Raw genomic sequence first — 17,967 nt, 5'->3', positions numbered from 1 at the left:
CAAGATTCGTACCGTACTTAATGCGTGTCAATTTATTCTTAAAGAAAAAAATTAGGTACTAAAATTAATGTTGGTTATATCACGAGTAACAACTAATCTGATCATGTATGCTTCCTGCTTTTTCTTAACAGAAAGGTTTGGCATAACTTGTAAGGAAGCCATTTGATAATATATCATATTATACAGCAAATGAAAGTGATAGTCGGTTCTTTCACCTCTCTTTACATGTCATTATCATTTCGTTAAAGAGGTCAAAAGAAAATGGAGAGAATCGTGTAAAGTATTTAAGGTTACTTTCTTATTTCCAATGTCTGACCCTTTTCCTCTTTACAGGTGTAAGCAATCCAACAGTTGCACAATGCGAGTGTCAAATCGCTTATAAAACGTTGGAAATTTATGGTTTTTTGCTACAAAAAATACAAATTAGCTGAGATACTTTCGATGCATAAAAATAATTCTCCATTATTTAGACCAGAATGTTATTAGGGAAATTTTTCATATAGCGACGTAAAGGATGAAATGCACTTGAATGGCACAGGTTTTCAGCAACACGAATTACTAATTAGAATCATGATTTCTGATATCCAAAAGTGAATCGCAGACTAAAAATTGAATACGCGGCATTTGCTTTGTTAACGCAGGTTCGTCTCTTTGAAGCATTCCAGTTTTTTATAGAATGATGAAATGGACGGCAAACGTAGACTCATAAAATCATCATGGCAGAATGGAATGATAAGTGATTTTGGGAATTTACTCAATTGCAATCTCATCGCATTTTTTAATTAAAATAGTAAAAATTAACAGAACCTTCGTCATGATCTACTGTTTTTAAGGAATAATAACCATAAGAGAACATTTGAGTTCATAAAATTTTGTTTTGATATATATGGGTGATAATTTGCTAGATACAGAGCTACTACTAAGCACGTTTTGATGAAAGCAGTTTCAAACGCGTGATAATATTTAAGCGTATAGTGTTAATTGGTGAACATCACGTTTAAAACGCGGCCAGTGCGCTTGCTCCGGCATGAAAGTGAGACTTTTTTTTGGGATTGCGGATATTTAGATAAGCCTTCACGGCTATGTGGCATTCCAACACGTGAACTAATTTCATGAAAGGTGAAACGTACATTTCCATTCGGTTAGCAGGCTACGAAAGATGAGCGCTATAAGAAATTTCTTACTTTTAATCTGCTGGCGGCCATTGCGTGTAAACGGAATCTGTAAAAAATAAACCTTTCTAGCCTCCATATGTTAAAAATAGAGAGACATAAAACTGCGTCATAAAAAACCATCACACGTCAAATTCCTCCAGTTTCACCAGAAACATTCTTTCGCGGTTAGTCGTGTGATATGAATCAGACCTTCGCACCGTCATACGTGGCATCCTGCGCCAGTGAAAATATTTCACCTGACCTCGAAGCCGAGGTTGTTCGAAATTACAATTAAACCCAGCCGACCTCATTAAAATGCTGAAAATTATCGCAATAACAGGCTCTGCGACACCGACGTTCATTACAGCGGCGGCCGGCGTGGCAAACTCAATCAATCAGTGCATCTGGTAATTGCACCAAATCTAGGTTATTATCATCTTCACTGTAAACGGATACCGCATGTAAAATGGATTCACGCAAAAAAAAATAAGAACACAAGGGAAAGCGTTTGCAGATTTGCGATGCAAAAGCGACCGTTCGTTTCACGTTGTTGTGAACGGATTGCGAGAATCTTTTACCAGCGGCGCGTGTATTGACGGGCGACCGAAATACGTGAGGAATTTGAGTAATCCTGTCCGTCTCGCGGTGCGGTATAAGGTTTCGCATAAATTGTTTCGCTCTTTTGCATACTCACGGTGCAGGTTCATTTGGATTCCGTGCGATATAGTTTGGAAAAAAATCTCTTTTTTTGTAGACGAAGATACTAACAGGGATGAAGTTATGTTTTCTATCACATAAATCCTTTTTAAATATTTGTCTTAAAACCGATTTGTTGGATTGGAGACAATATTCCTCGGTATGTTAAAAACATATTCCACGCAGTGATAAATCAATTTGTATCTCAAAAATTACTATCAAGCTCCCATCTCTCAATTATGCGCACTGTGATCGAAATATGGAAGATCGATCTATTGCACATCAGGTATTATTTGGTATAACATTTCTGGTAAAAATGTTAATTTCTTTATTCATTTATTAATTTATTTTAATTTAACTGACAAAAGTCTGCTTAAATGTGTTGCGGTTAAAGTCATTAAAGCGAGAGCTCTGTTCTGGTGCTGTCGTCCGACATTCTTCGCGAGAAATAGGTTTAGAAAAAATTGAATAAAAATTAGACGGATGGTATGAAAAAGTGTCCTTCGTATTCAGTATCAAAACAATAAATTATTTCTCGAGGTGGATGTCGCATTACCGGACAAAGCAAAATGTTTAGTTGTGAGTTCCTTCAATTGAAGCACAGTTGATACCAGTTGTCCGTGTGGTTGACGAGTAACTGAAGATAAACTTTAACTTTCTGAAGTTAAATTAAATATCTTCTCAAGGAAAATCGATCATATCCCTGATACCATATTTTCAATAGAATAATATGTGTTCATCTCTCTAAAATCTTAACGATTCCTAAATAGTTGCTCCAATGGGTTTGCATCGTATGTTGGTGCTTGTAGCTTATCTTGAGTTTAAAAAAACTTGTTTGAAGTGTCGTAAGTAGTTAGAACCCTCGATACCACGAATTATAAGCTAAAACTCTTGTTCTAGTAGATAATTTTTAGCTAGTCGCTGTACAGGGGATACAAATAATGACTGACACTATACAAAAAAATGAATAGTTTCCAAGTTCAAGTTCAAGTTTCCTAATATTACAAACTAGACGTGACCAACAACAATATCGCACGCTAGCCTGAGGGGCTAATGCGGTCTCGATCAGACGTGACCAACGGACACCGAAAAATTTTTATTTAGGTTTATATGTTGACAATAAACTAGAACACCTTCCGAGTTCATTGGTGCCCAAAGATAAAAAATCGGTCAAGGAACCATTGAGATATTTGTTATTTAAGTATGGGTATTGTTTTTGGAAAGTTTTTTTTGCTATCTATGTTCATAGTAGACGAAAAAGTATTTGTTAAAAATAACTTTAAAAGTGCTAACTTTGGTTTGTTCTGAAGAGTTGAAAATTACTAAAAATTACTATTTGTTTTTTAAGTGATTTTTTTTCAGGGCAGGATCTTGAAATAAATTTGGATATTTTTAAATGGAAGCTTAGATATTTTTTTTAGAATTTATCCGTTTATAACGTTTCTTTCGTCAATATTTTTGGTGTCGAAAATATAACGGAGACAACTAAAACTTTTTGAACCTGGCTTGAATGTGATAGCGGTCAATCTAGAGACCAAAATGTAATATTTTAAAATTTCCAGCATTTACACCAAAAATTGTGATTTTTTTCCAAACGGATATATTATTACTTGAGACCAAAAACGGAAAACGTCATTGACATGAGCTCGATAACTTGTACAGTTTTAAGTAAAGAAGAAAAGCAACCCGCGTAAAAAAACTCGCAAGAAAAGATCTTACTGTACTTCAGACCTTTTCAAATGTTAGTCCAGATAAATTTTCAAAACCAAGGGCAAAATGGCTCGATTTAGTAAGGTCTACATACCCACAAAACTTCATTGAGTTCTGCTTGGGTGCTGCCAACCCAAGGAAAATTGTACCGAACAGGAAAAAAATCTGCCAAAAACAACACCCACATTTAGATAACTTATATCTCGATGATGATGATTCCTTTAGGTACCAATGAACTCGAAATAAATTTTAGTTTACTGGCAACATATGAAAATAAATAAGCCAACATTTTAAGAAAAAGCTCAACACGTTGCAAAAATGTACATATTACACACATTACACATACACACTCCAAAAATCCGAAACATTTCCGATATCCGTTGGTCACGTCTAGTTTACAGGTAACAGTGATTAAGTATTTGAAGTACATTCCGGAGTCAATTTCCATTCAGCAAGCGTCGCCTCAAAATAATATTTGAATTTTATAAATTTTACTAGCTCGGGGTTTAATATTGGGTCTTGTTGTTCTGGTGGCTTAGGCATTGCTGATGTGTGATTGGTTGAGCTCGAAAAATGATATTCTATGTTACTATTGAATCTATAACTTTAAACCGGATTGTAAGAATATCATTTTGTCAATCAGTGGTCAATCTCTGGTTTACCAAACAGCCAATATTTATCGATCAGGTATGAAAGACTGCATCTGCTGTTAAAATTTTTATAAATAACAAAAAAATCCATTGATAGAAACAACGGCGAATACCGCAGAATGTCAGAAAATGTCGACTCACAGCTTCTACTGAAAAAGTGTTTGGTACAAATGATGTGTCAAATTTGACTGCACCACCTCTATCAATTTCATGGACATAATTGCTTATCCTCGACGTGTCACCCTGTTTACGGAAATACTGATAGTTAGGCGCTATTACTTTTTGAAAATTGGAAGTAACCATAACAGGCCTCAAAACTGGGATTTTCAGTTTCCGGGTATAATCCTGATTCCTAGAAATATTAACCATAAAAAAGTGTTAGAACATTTTTAAGTTGTACACAGCTACGCAGAATCCAGAAGTGTCCCGTCACTTTCAGAAGTACCAATATTGAAAAGCATTTAAGCACTTTCTTCAATTTCACCCAGCTTTCCAGTTGTCAACACACATCGGTCTCTGAACGTCATCCTGTTTCAAAAAGGCCATATTGGGGAATATGATCGATTTTCATGGATTTCTGGAAATTGGAAGAATCATGTTCATCTCGACATTAGCTTTCAGCCTCCAGACAATCGAATTAATATAATATCATAACGTATGAAAAATATCAAATTTCTTGTCAATTAGAATCCCTCTCTTTTTTCAATATTTCTATGGCCACCTTTTTTGTACAAAGAGTACGTATGTCAAGTTTGGTGGAAATCGCTTTAGGCATTCAAAAGTTATATTGGAACATACATAATTACATACAAATCTTGACTTTTTTATAAATAGATTTATCGATTTTTTCCGGTCATGGGGTTTAGATTCAATAATCAAAAATTAGGAGATAGAAGAACTATCATCCTCACATTTTGCCTCAAGTTTTTTTTTGCTCTGTGTGGACTCATCACTGCGACCAGAGACATTTGATCTATTGTCATATTTCCCAGGTGTTTTCTTTACCCGCACTTCATATTATTGGCAGTATCACTATTGAAGTAAATGATACGCTTTTCATTTATATCCGCGCTTGTGTGTGAAAGTTTACCCTTTCGTTTCAAGCTTACTACTCTACTATATACCGAGCCTCTTTCTATCCTACCATCATCGCCAAATTACAACTCCATGGAGTGAGACTACACCTAACGTTCCTCTCTGGCCAGGTTAATTCTAAAAATGACTTATTATGTCAATAGGAGGGAGTCTTATCGAAACCTCGTTTCCCGTGCCAATATCGCCAATTAGGGTAGATCTGCTTAATATATACCTCTTACTTTAGTGGACCACCTGAACTTCTTACACCAAATTACACATTATAAATATACTTATTTTGATTTATGCTTTAACAACTTCAATAATGTTCTTCATTAGAAATATCGCAACAGACGTTTACTATAATATTCTTCATTAAAGCTGCAAAAAATATCTTTTAACAACAGGTACCTGGTTTGCCATGGTTCGTTAACGGTTTTCATAGGAAATGGCTTCCCCAATAACTGTACTGACATCACACTTTCCGAGCGAAAATAATCAGATTTTCGATGAACCGGTAGGATAACAGTGCGTTTAAAAGATAAGCATTAAATTGAACTAGAAAAACACCTAAAATATTGAAAAAATAGTGGCCCAATTAAGGGAGGAAATAATACTGTTTTTCTTATTCCGGCATGCTTCATTTCGAACAAAAGCTATCATCGAAATAACGCCGCGAATCATAGTTACCATAGTTACCATAAATTTGTTATGATTGTGTTATTGTATAAAATTGCTGCTAAAATGAGAAAAACGCCGGAAGTTGGTAAAAAATATACTGAAGCAGCTGTTACTGGATGTCTTCAATCAATAAAAAGTGGTGTTTCGACTAGAAAAGCTTGCAGGCGCTCCAATGTTCCACGATCAACCGTAATGTTCCGTGCAAGCAGCAAGTGGTCAGGAAAACCACGAGAAGGTAAACAAACTGCAGTGACTGCCGCGGAAGAGGACTCAATTGTTCGCTGGATAACTCGGATGACACGTAAAGGATTTCCTATTACGAAAGAACGGGTGCAGTCTACAGTTGATCCAGATCCCGAACTCTCAGTGCGTAAGCCAAAGTTAGTTTCATCAGTGGCAGCTACGGTTAAAGAGATGTATTATTTAGACCTGGTCCAAATTAGGAAATTGTAGTGGTCCAAATAAGGAAACGGTGGCCCATTGAAGGAAACTGAAACGATGATTTATTTCTTTTATTATATGAAAATAGAGGTATTATCTAGTTGTTTTTCATGCAGAAAAGATGATAAACATGTTACTTCATGTTTAGATTCAGTTTAGATTTTTACACTTTTTCTTGCAAAATTTGCAGCTACGCTACTAAGTGGTCCATTATTATCCTTATTTTGTCAATAGGAAGGAGTCTTATCGAAACCTCGTTCCTCCAGCCAAGACCGCGCCATATTTATAATTCACCGAAGAAAACTATTATACGTTACTCAGACCAGTTTTATTATTAAAGGGACTATTTTGTTAGGATGAAAGTCAGCATTCAGCTTGAACCCATGTTAAAGTTCTTTGACAACCAAATGGCCTGATTCTACTAAGATTCGAACTCATGACCACTCGCTTATCAAAGCGGACTCTGTAACCTTGCGGCTACAAAGCTCCCCTGCCTCAAGCTTCAAATCACTTCCGGTTTCTCGCCGAATTCTAGAAGCCGAAAGTCGACATCTTGGATTTGGCCTCTGGATATCAACTTTTGGTTTCCATACACGACCGAGAGCCAAAGAGCCAACTAATTCAATCAGTATATTCACATATAGTACTTAAAACCTTGACTTTTCCCTATGGGGAAAATTTCATGAATCATGTTATCATGTTGTTATTCATTCAAAAGTGTGGTGGCAAAACGAGAAGAATGCCAGGAATAAATAAAATGCAAATGGAACACTAAAAGAATTAAACTAAAACTAATAATAGTATGTTAAAAAACAAAAGAATTTTTTTTTTCGTTATCCGGGCCCAGTTTACCATTAGGAAAAAAATCGATAATCGATAATCGATAGCAGCACTGTTTATCCACTCAGCTATGGGTTACTTCTGCTGTATGAAGAACAACTTTGGGAGTAACAAAAACTCAAGATCACAAATCGACCAGGAACTCATCGAGAAATGGCTATTTTCTATCTAAACGTCACCATAGAAACCTGTATTAGGGAATATTTACAATTTTGCATAAAAATTTAGCGTGTGAAACCTTTTTCTGAAAGATTTTTCACCAGGAATCTTCCAGAAGACATATCTAGAGAAACATTTCAAAAGGTTCTATCTGCTTTGATCGACTTTCTGATCGATCAATTTCATTCAATCACCACAACTTATTAAACACCCGAAAAAAAATAACATTAACAAAACATTAAAAAAACCTTAAAAATTGCTGTAATTGTACATAGTTATACCATAATTTAACTATGTTTTTCATTGTAGATACATCAATTTTACATTAAATATCATTATCCAGAACAATGAAAAACATCGTTTTTGCCATTTTTACAATGAAAAAGGGGGGTCGTTATGTATCTTAACAGCATTTTTTCAGGCATTGGTTCATAAAAAACACGATTGTTGTCATTACCATGTTTTAACAATGTTTTTGTTGTTGAATCTACCACCGACAATAATTTTACCATGAAAAACATTGTCAGTGACTTCTAAATGTATGGGGAAAATGCCTGAAAAAATGCTGTTAAGATACATAACGACCCCCCTTTTTCATTGTAAAAATGGCAAAAACGATGTTTTTTATTGTTCTGGATAATGATATTTAATGTAAAATTGATGTATCTACAATGAAAAACATAGGGTAAATTACTAATTCTCGTCAGTCTATGTCGATTGTAATGTTTTAAACTGTCATCCTTCTTTAGTAAGCTGCCTAATTTCATCTATTATTTTTCTTTCATACTTTCCTATCTTATTGGAAAAATTAAGAAAAGACACATAAAGTTGAACGGAGCTTCTAAATTTAATTGTAAAAAAGCCACTCTTACAGTTCCTTTTTGGTCAAGCCATTTCTATTTTAGTCAACATTTGGTTTAGTTCGTCAGTAGCAGAGAGAGAAAGAAAGCTTGTAAAACTAGGGTAGATCGCCACTTGGTCTTAGTCGCCAATTTTCGTCTTATACAACAGAAACTATAGAGAATAAATATGTTTTCACGTTTTCCAATTCATACTGGCAATTATTTCGATACTATAGTTTGTAAGCTACAATGCGTAATCGGTAGAAATCTAGAAGGTCTAATTTAAAACTCGTTTTTGAGTAAGTTTATGAGACACCACACTAACAACCAGTTTTCCTTCCTTCTTTCGTACGACGAAGAAAATCTTTAAACTCACCTTAGAGCTGAACTTATTTTTTCCGATTTGCAAATGCGAATTATTTCCTCGAAACAGTACAAATGAACACATAATTTTCAATGTGTAATAAAAATATGTTCATATTGTATGTCGTGACTTAAATAATTGTATATAACTAACAAAATCTTTGTAATCGATGTTGCAAAATTGCTTCTATTTGCTGCTGAAATTTTCTTCGATCAAAACAACTGCGTCGGTAATCGTGGTGCCAGATTGGTAATTGGTAAAATTAGTATCTTTAACTGTTAAATTTTTCGCACGTTTTGTTCTAAAATCATTGCCAAAATATAACTATTTTGACCTAACTTTTCAATTATGAAACAAGCGCTTGTACTTTGTTTATAAAAAATACCTTTGAAACGTGTAATATTTGACATAATTTGAAATTAAAAATAACTTCAAATATTAAACTTATAACATATGGCAACACTTTCTCGTATATGTACACATATTTGTTGTGTGAGTAAAGCCTAGTGACGTCTCAATCTAAAAGGGTCTGATCAGCCCAGAAAAAGTCATATATAAACAGGCCTGGCAGAAAAGCGCGTAATCGTCTGTTTCTGTGGTGTCCAAAAATAAATACAAAAACGCTTATTGCTCCACTGCATTGTATTGAATTGTACTTGTTATTCAAGAAAAGAGTTTTTTCTTATTACATTATATGTATATAGTACTTTTCTTCATAGTTTAAAATTTTATTCATACACCGTCACAACCCTAAAGTATGTTCTGCCACACCGTCTCCTTTGCACATAGAACTTATCTGTCATTCGGTCGATTGTTAGTCTCGTTGCAGGGAGTTTATTGCTAACATTTTTGTTTGCTTTGTAGCTCATATTTTTATTCGTGATAAAACTAAGAAAAGTGTGCTGAACTGTAACAATCTAGTCGCTGAAGATTTGATGAGTTTATCATGGTAAGGAATTTCATTTTATCAATTTAACCAGGTAAACAATACCACCTTTATAGTGTACCAACGTAGATCTGGTGTAGGTATATCGAAGAACACGAAATGCGAAATGAAAAACTTCAGCCGTCATCGCCGGTTCGGCGGGATGTCCCACTGGACTTATCGTTACAACGTCCAGGTTTGTAAAATAGTGTTTCTTTTATCTGTTTGAGATTGACAATTATAAATTTCCCACACAATCCTACCTAACAGGTTCACTGAGTCATCCAATTAACACTTCGGTACATCGCCTGGGACTGAGTTAGACAAACCGAAATTGTCTTCGATTACTCATGAAGCATCGAGTACGCTGGATATCGTTTTTGATGAGCAAACCGTTGCCAACACAGCCACTGAAGGTATCACTGGTTCGGAAATCAAAAGTACGCGATTTCAAAAATGGTCTAGCAAGAAGAAATTGTTTTTATCCCAAGTTATTTTCTTCACAGCAAACCAATTATATAGCAGCGAAATTTTGTCGTAAGCTGGGAGCAGATGTTAACATCCATGTTAAATGATAAGTTTGATGACTCTTTCGAAAATTTAAACAAAAATGCTTTGTTCTAGTTTCAATTTTTTTTATTCACAGACGATATGCCGAGATGTGGCAATATTACGTCAGAGGCACTTAGGAATTTCTTACAATTTCCTAAGCCTCCATCACGCTCAACAGTTCACCGTAACTACAAACGGAAAACCTTTGCTGTTTTGACAGCCGTGGAACGACTGGGCGAATTAGAATTAGCTGCAAATATAAAAAAAGAATCAGCGAGGCAACGGATTGAAAAAACAGAGATGCGAAACAGGAAAAAACATGCAGATTGAAGAACAAAAAACAAGACGACAACTCGCACTACAGAGAAAGACAGCTAGAGAGGAAACCAAACGTCTGAAGGAGGAGGAAAAAAAAACTACATTAGAAGAGAAGAAAAAACATGCAAACAGCGAAATAAAACCTTGAGCGAAATACAAAATGATATAAATGTAAGAGAAGCACTCGAAGAAGCAATAATTATAACACAGCAGCTCATAAAGTAGTTCTGGTGAGTTTCACTCACTCTAACTTACCAATATCAATATCAACCAAAAAATCAAATTCATAAAAATATTCAAACAAGTTGTGTTGTGTTTTGATTTAATTTCTTTCTGAAATACATTGTCAATATTTTTTCGATTTAGAATACTCTCAATATTACTGTTAGTATTTTTTTTTACATATAATCGTTTTTGTTGCTTTGAAGGACCATGCAAAAGCAATCCGTGCTACTGCTAGAATAAAATGAGAAGTTATGTTTTTTGTACGTTTACATAAAATAACTTGTTAGCAAAAATGTACGTTAAGGTAAATCGCATAAAATGAGAAGTTGATGCGTTTAAACCCTTTCAATCAGATAAGGTATATTTCCTTGTTGTGAGTTGTCAAATTAAAGTAGATATGACTTCTACAAACTGTGTCGATCGGATTTTCAGATATGACTATATTTTGGCGAGTAGTCACAAAGCATAGTCACGTTATGAGTTTTATACAATTCAAATTGCATAATTCAGAAACCGTGAAGAAATTTCCATCTTAAATTACCGGTTTCTTACATTAATATTGAATGTGATATACAAAACTATAGCCCAATTTAAAATACATAAAATATCGGTTTATGTTTTGTTCATGTTCGGCTGTAGTTTGAAAGAACATGAATAATCAGTTTGACCCTTTGAAAAAAAGTTTCTCGCTTGAAAAAAACAAGTGCAGATGGAAATTGTCATTCCATGTCACACTAATACTAATATGCTTATTTCATAAACATTGATGCGATTTTCGATGGGAACGAAGAAAATCTCCGTAGGACGAAATTAAAACTGCTACGACAAAAATGGAAGAAAAAGGCATTGAAGTTATTTTGAGAAAATACGGACATTATTGCATTTTTATTCAAATCAAATTGTATTGATCGAAATGCAGGTTAATTTGGGAGAAATTCCAATTAAGACAGTCCAGTTGTTCGTACCAATGAGACCACAATAAAGACATATTGAGCAGTATGTCCTTAGTACGACGAAAATTAGATCCATAACCCTATACTCGTTTCATCTAGTTTCATTGCTATGAATTGCAAATAAACGTTCTTCGTTATGCCACCATTCAAAGTATAAGTAGAATTCTGACGCCATAAGTTGTACGAGCAAATTAATACTAGTGATGTCATATTTGTATTTTTGTATATGTATTTGCTGCGCTTCTGTACACACGATTGTCGAAGGATTGATACATGTTGTCGTTTACTTTGAGAGAACAAAAGGGATCGAGATATTTGCGCAGTGCGCAGCGTGTGCAGTGGCTCCAAATTAACCGCAAAATATGTTTGTACTCTAAATCTGATTACTATATCTGTTTGATTTATGAAGTAATTTCTTTGTGTAGGAATATGCAAATAGCAATAAGAGTTTTTGCAATGCAATAAACATCAAAACATGGTTTCACATGTCATAAACTCTATTCAAAAAAGGATACGGTACGTTTTGCAACACAAACAATTCCCTTTTGTTCTGGCAACAAAAACACGACAATACCGTAAAAAGCCAGCCGTGCTGTCTGCTGACGAAATAAACAAACCTGTTGGATGTATTAGATAAATTTAAGTTTTATTCATCACGTATTCTCCATTAATTGTGAGTGTTCAAAGTGCATGAGTAATTTGCTTTCGCGAGTGCGACGGAACTAAGGATATTTGAGAGTAAACGAGTGCATATTTCTCGAGAAAATCGTAACCAAATATTGCTAGCGGCGAAGATGTGTTTCGTGAATGTTTTCTTCGGCCGGGTGAAATTTCTGGATGTGTTAGAGTTGCAGTTTAATTTTCGTTAAATACCAATAAATATGTTTCAGTTTTTAATGAAGTGATTCATTCATGCGAACAAAAAAACTTAAAAGGTTAAGGTTAGTTAACATACATTGAGTTTCTAAGTGGAATAAATGCAGTAGAGCTTGGCAAACTGAATCCTGCCCACAATGCATACTACCTGACGAAGCCGTCAGTTACCCTAGTTAAATTATGGTATAACTGTGTACAATTACAGCAACTTTTAAGGTTTTTTTCAATGTTTTGGTAATGTTATTTTTTTTCGGGCACCTTTTATGACACGTCACTTGCACAAGTTGATAGAAGGAGGGATCACTACTAAACGAAAGCCACGCTTGGAAGAGTTATTAAAGCTGAACCATTACCAAAATGAAAAGACGTTCCGGAAAGCAGATAGGACCTTTTGAAATGTTTATCTAGATATTTCTTAATACAGGCTGCATTGGAATAACCTTGATGTCAACTATTACAAATTTCCTGGGGACTTCCGGGTGTAAAAAAGCCATTTCTCGAAGACTTCTGAAACGATTCCTGAATCTGATGAGCCAATCGCTTTAGGAATGGTTGTCCCATCTATGTCCTTTATGCAAATAGGCATGTTTATCAGCCAACCCATTACCAAATCCTTCAGAAAGTTTCGCCGTGCCTGCTGGAACTCAGGAATATTTTCTACTTCCGGTGACATGGGCCGCATTTGGGGTCAAAAAATTGAACTTTGATATTTTTTCAGCCCTATGGTGGTCGAATTATAAAATCGAAAAATATTTGGCAATGCAACAGCATTTCAAAGCTGATCCAAATTTATCCTAATCTACCTACTTTGACTAGCTCCTGTATCTTCAGCAGCAACGGTTTAATGTTCACTTCCGCTATCGAAGAGCAGTGTTGTCAATCGTATTTGTTCAATTGTTTCTTGTGTGATAAGAAAGCCACAAGTTTAACAATTAGCGGGGTTAATAAAAAATGTTATGCTTCATGTTGATGCACATATTTCTGCTCAGGATTCTCATTTTAATATTTTTATTGCCATTTATACTGAAAACTGTACCTACGCCCCGGTTCGCGGTACTAATAGTTGACGGCTAATTCTATGTCGAATAAACAGAATATCAAATTCCGAATTAAAATGTAGCACTTGGGATTTCCTTGCTTTGGATAAAAAATTAGACAAATCGGAAAGCATAATCAGTTGAGTTCTGGCAATTCTAAATACTTTCATGGGACGTAATGACACTAGAGCTTGACCAAAAATGTGCTTGTTCTATCAATGGGACTCACTAAACTTCACTAACTCAGGAACGGTTCATATTAGATGTCCCTGCTTGTACTGTACTTCTGTAGTTTTGAAAGTGCATCATAAGTCTAACAATTTTTGCAGGGCTTCACACTCAGCAGTTCAGTATCCTTTTTCGGGGTGAAATTCGAGATTAATCGTATGAAAAATATTCTATTAAGATCTAATACACAAAATGTGACTCCTCTACTCCCGATTTCCGGACTTTCATATTTATATTTTTTTATATTTGACAAAACTGTCGTTGCAGACCCTTAACACGACGAAAAACTGGCCAAAAGGATGCGCAGCGAAACTTCTCCGGAAAATCATAATTGGCGAAATTTGGCGGAGAAACGAGGCTCGGTATGGTAGAGCACTAAGTGTAAAAGGTAGGGTAAAATTATACCACACACACAAGAACGGATAAAAATTAGGCATACCTCAATGACGGTATTTCTAATAATAGAAGTGCGGAATACAGCAGACACCCGAGCATTATCCCACAATAGATCAACGATTTTGGTCACAGTGAGTAAATCCATACAGGAAAAAAAAATAGTAAGCACTCGAGTTACTGAGGATGACGTTGAGAGCGTTAGAATTCATGAGAAAAGCAACAAGTGAAATGTTTTTTAAAACAATAATAATATTGAAGAAACATACGAAACAAAAAAAAAAAAATCGAACTAGTCCAACAATTTTTTTTATATTGTTTGAATATATTTCCAGCAAAAACTGTTTTATTACACTGCTAAACACAGGTTCTGCCCTAGTGCTTAAACCTGAAAAAATGAAGGATTATACCTCCTTAGCCATTTCATGAAGTTCAATGCACCTAGCAAACTCTGGTTCTTTTGAAAAAACAACTTTTCAAAGACCGAAGTGAATTTTCCCGTAACCCGGGAAACAAATACTCTACAGCTTTTTGACGCACTTTTAACCAAACTTTATTGTCAACATTAGCGGGTTTTAAAATTTTAGTATATTACACACTGAAAACGATTGATTTTAGTTCCTCAAAATAAAGAAAGATTAACTTGCTTCTTCTATCTTGCAGTTTTTCCGTTTACTTATATTCTTATGTTTGAAGAACTTTTTTTTATTGTTGACTATTGATTTAATGCTTTTATTTAAGGAGATCAATATTTGATCGAACTTTTGTGACTCAGAATGACCACTAGAATTATTCATTGAAAGACAATTGTTCCTCAAAAATTCAAAATTAAAAAAAAAGTCAAGCCTCACCTTCAAAAAAGAATTAACCTAAAATTTTTTGTCATAACTGCAAGTTTCCAAATGAAAGAAAGAGGAAAAACTCCCCTCTATATAAAAATTCAAGATTTAGTGTTTATTTCATAAAAAAGTATTTTTACAAAGCTTAATAGATAAATAGACCACCTCCACCTCCAGGGATTGTACCCTAACAATACTAACATAATAGTACAGTAAAGTTCTAAAATATATTCGTTTGATTATATCATTCCTGACGTTGGGGTTTAAAAGTCTGAATTCGTGGAGTTCAAAAGAATAAATGTGCAACCATGCGATTTTACTGTTAATCCTACTATGATATATATTTTTTCATAGGTCAAATACTAATTTTTCGCATTATGGCCAGGGCCTGCATTTTTACTCTCAGATATAATCAAGTTTTAGTTGCTGAGTAATTTTTCAATTAGCAACTGTTACCAATTTATGGTGTCTCAATTTCAGTATTTTCATGAATACTAATTCATTAATTACAACACCTCTTATAAGATCAGCATGGGCAGTCTAGGTTTACTTCAACGCCATAAACAACCACTAAGCTAAGACTAAACCGATAGATCTACTACAACCCTGCTCTAGTCGGTCACACGAACTTGCCTCAAGGGCACTGGCCGCAGGGGCACGAAAAGTGTCCCGCAGCTAGTTGCGTGTGATCCGTTTCCTTGCCCGGCTACAACCGGACGCGGATGGCATGCAGCAAAGGGGCACATGCCTTGCATCCTAATGAATTCCCGCATCCACCATCGGTGGCACCGTCGTCGTCGATGTCATCGATCGGTGGTGATGCTAGCGCCGATACGGTTAAGATGCACCGGTTAGGAAGTCGCAAAGGAATTTTCGAGGAACTTACCGTCTTGTTTGCCTTGGTATCGACTGAGTCCAGCATACTGGAACGTGGTTGAAATGTTTGTAGTTCCTGCCGGTTTGCGTTGGTACTGCGCCTGCTGATGAGGTATGATTCGGCGCCGGTTGAATCGATCCTGTGGATAATCCCCCGTGGTATTGCGGCGGTAACGAGTATATATTGTTGCGGCCACTGGCGCTGGCGGCCGAAGAATTGCTACCGGCGCCGGCGCCAGCTGAACCGTGAAGATGATGATGCATCGAATGATGCTGATGGCTGTTCATTGCCGTTGATGCGTGACAGTACTTGTAAATATTGTTTGTCGATAGTGAGGACAAACGGTACGGATGGTTTAACGGAAGATGCTGTGACTGCTGATGATGATGTGGATTCACGGCAACACGTACGAATCGACCTGCTAGAACATCGCCGTTGCTGTTGACCATATCGAGATGTGCCCCGGACATACCATGTACCGGGTCCATGCCATATCGGCTACTGTGGTGCATATTGGACCTATTCATGGAGTCAACAGATTGGGAGCGTTTTTGGTAGTAATAACTTCCTAAGGGTGGCGGAGGTGCTCTCGTCTTAATCCGGCGATAGCGAATGTGATTGGTATTAGTTTTCTGTTGGCCAAAGCTCGGCAGACTGGTAGGGGGTCTACCCAGTGTTGTTTTCTCTAGCTTACTTCGAAGTTCGTTTTCGACTTCCCCGTCTAGACATATAATGCTCTCAGGACCACTGTCTTTAGAGACCGGACTGTCCTGAGTTCGTCTCGCTATCTGGGTATGTTGAACTCCGTCTCGATCGGTTGTTTGTAGAACGTCAAAAGCTGGAGCAGCTTGGGTTGTGGTCAACTCGGAATCCGTAGAGATACGATCAGGGTCACTTTCGAATCCTTCATCCAACGATCTCGTTGGGCTTAGGATAGGCTTTGAGCGGATCTCCGTTTTACCTTCCATTGTGTCCTCGTCTATTGTCACTACTGTATGTCAAGGTTTTCACCCACACAAAAACCACCGCTTTAATATATACAAATATCTCACTTCCTGTCGCTTATTTTCCACTTGGCAGCCACTGATCACTTGACTTGCTACAAACCATCATCATTACTGGCAGTCTTTCTAACGCATTCATTCACGTCACACTAGAGTGGCTTTCCTTTCGGTTTCGGATCCAATCTTCCACACTAGACTGCTCTCACGTGCCGCGCGAATGTTTGCTTCCCTTCGCGGCGGCCTTTGCGATGGCAGACGGTGTCGAAATTTAAGAACATTCAATCTTCATCGAACCGAATCTAAAGAGCTCAATTTTTACTGCCTGCCGGTTTTCAATTTTTCTTCTTCTGTTTCTAAAAGCCTTCGAACTGTACAAATCACTCTTGCATGTCAACACGCTCACGAAAAAAACATACTACGCACTGGTATGAACTCGGCTTGATAGCCCAATGAAGATGAGCTACACGGTGAAACCTCCAAAAAAATTTCCAATTTATTTCACACTCGCCCAGGTAGACACTTATTTTTTGTTCGAATCAATCCACGATGTTAACTTGCCCATACGGCTAATCAGTTTCACCACCCGGTTGTCACAGCTAGAATGTAAACAGACACTATTCACTCGTAAAATTCTTCAAACTTTTTGCGCAGCCGAGAAACCGGCTCGACCGGGAAAACCCCTGAAAGCTTTGTACCCGAAACCGCTTCTGGTAGTTGGTTCTTTATCATAAAGATCGTGCGCGAAAACGTTCACCCGCCAATGTTGGAAAAATGAGCCTCGCTCATCACACAGCCACTGTCCGCGATGCAATCCGGTTGGCCGTCGTTCGTAAACTAAACCGATCATTGGTTGGTCCAGCAGGTTTCCAACCTGAGCCACATGCGCGGCATCACCGCCCGGTCGCTCAGGGCTAATCCACTTGACGCGCGGTCGCAGATCGCGAATGAGAGACACTGACGGGAGCTTTCGAGAGAACGAAAAGAGAGACAATGTTCAACAGGGAAATGAAAGCTTTCCGATGTACGCACTTTTCCTGTACTTCTTTCGAACCGGTTTCGGCGAAAGATGTGAATGAAACCTGCTACAGAGGTTCACCGTCACGCCGGTTTGACAGAGAGTCTAGCATGC

The 17,967-nt window shown here is 36.6% G+C and overlaps 1 protein-coding gene and 1 long non-coding RNA gene across 2 annotated transcripts in view; one reads left to right on the top strand and one right to left on the bottom strand.

The window, feature by feature from the left end:
* Positions 1-17,685, bottom strand: part of LOC129730976 (uncharacterized) — a 196,723-nt gene extending 179,038 nt beyond the window's left edge. The window contains exon 1 of the mRNA XM_055690649.1: positions 15,844-17,685. Within this exon, the coding sequence (XP_055546624.1) occupies positions 15,844-16,802 (959 nt within the window). The 5' untranslated portion in view covers positions 16,803-17,685. The remainder of the gene's footprint in view (positions 1-15,843) is intronic.
* Positions 9,421-10,702, top strand: LOC129730979 (uncharacterized). The gene is made up of 4 exons (XR_008728944.1): positions 9,421-9,560; positions 9,614-9,732; positions 9,807-9,976; positions 10,043-10,702. It is a non-coding gene; the product is annotated as an uncharacterized LOC129730979 (long non-coding RNA).
* Positions 17,686-17,967: the final 282 nt, after the last annotated feature.

This window comes from Wyeomyia smithii, chromosome 3, assembly GCF_029784165.1.
Source record: "Wyeomyia smithii strain HCP4-BCI-WySm-NY-G18 chromosome 3, ASM2978416v1, whole genome shotgun sequence".
NCBI classification, from domain to species: domain Eukaryota; kingdom Metazoa; phylum Arthropoda; class Insecta; order Diptera; family Culicidae; genus Wyeomyia; species Wyeomyia smithii.
This window is presented reverse-complemented; position numbering and strand designations above follow the sequence as displayed.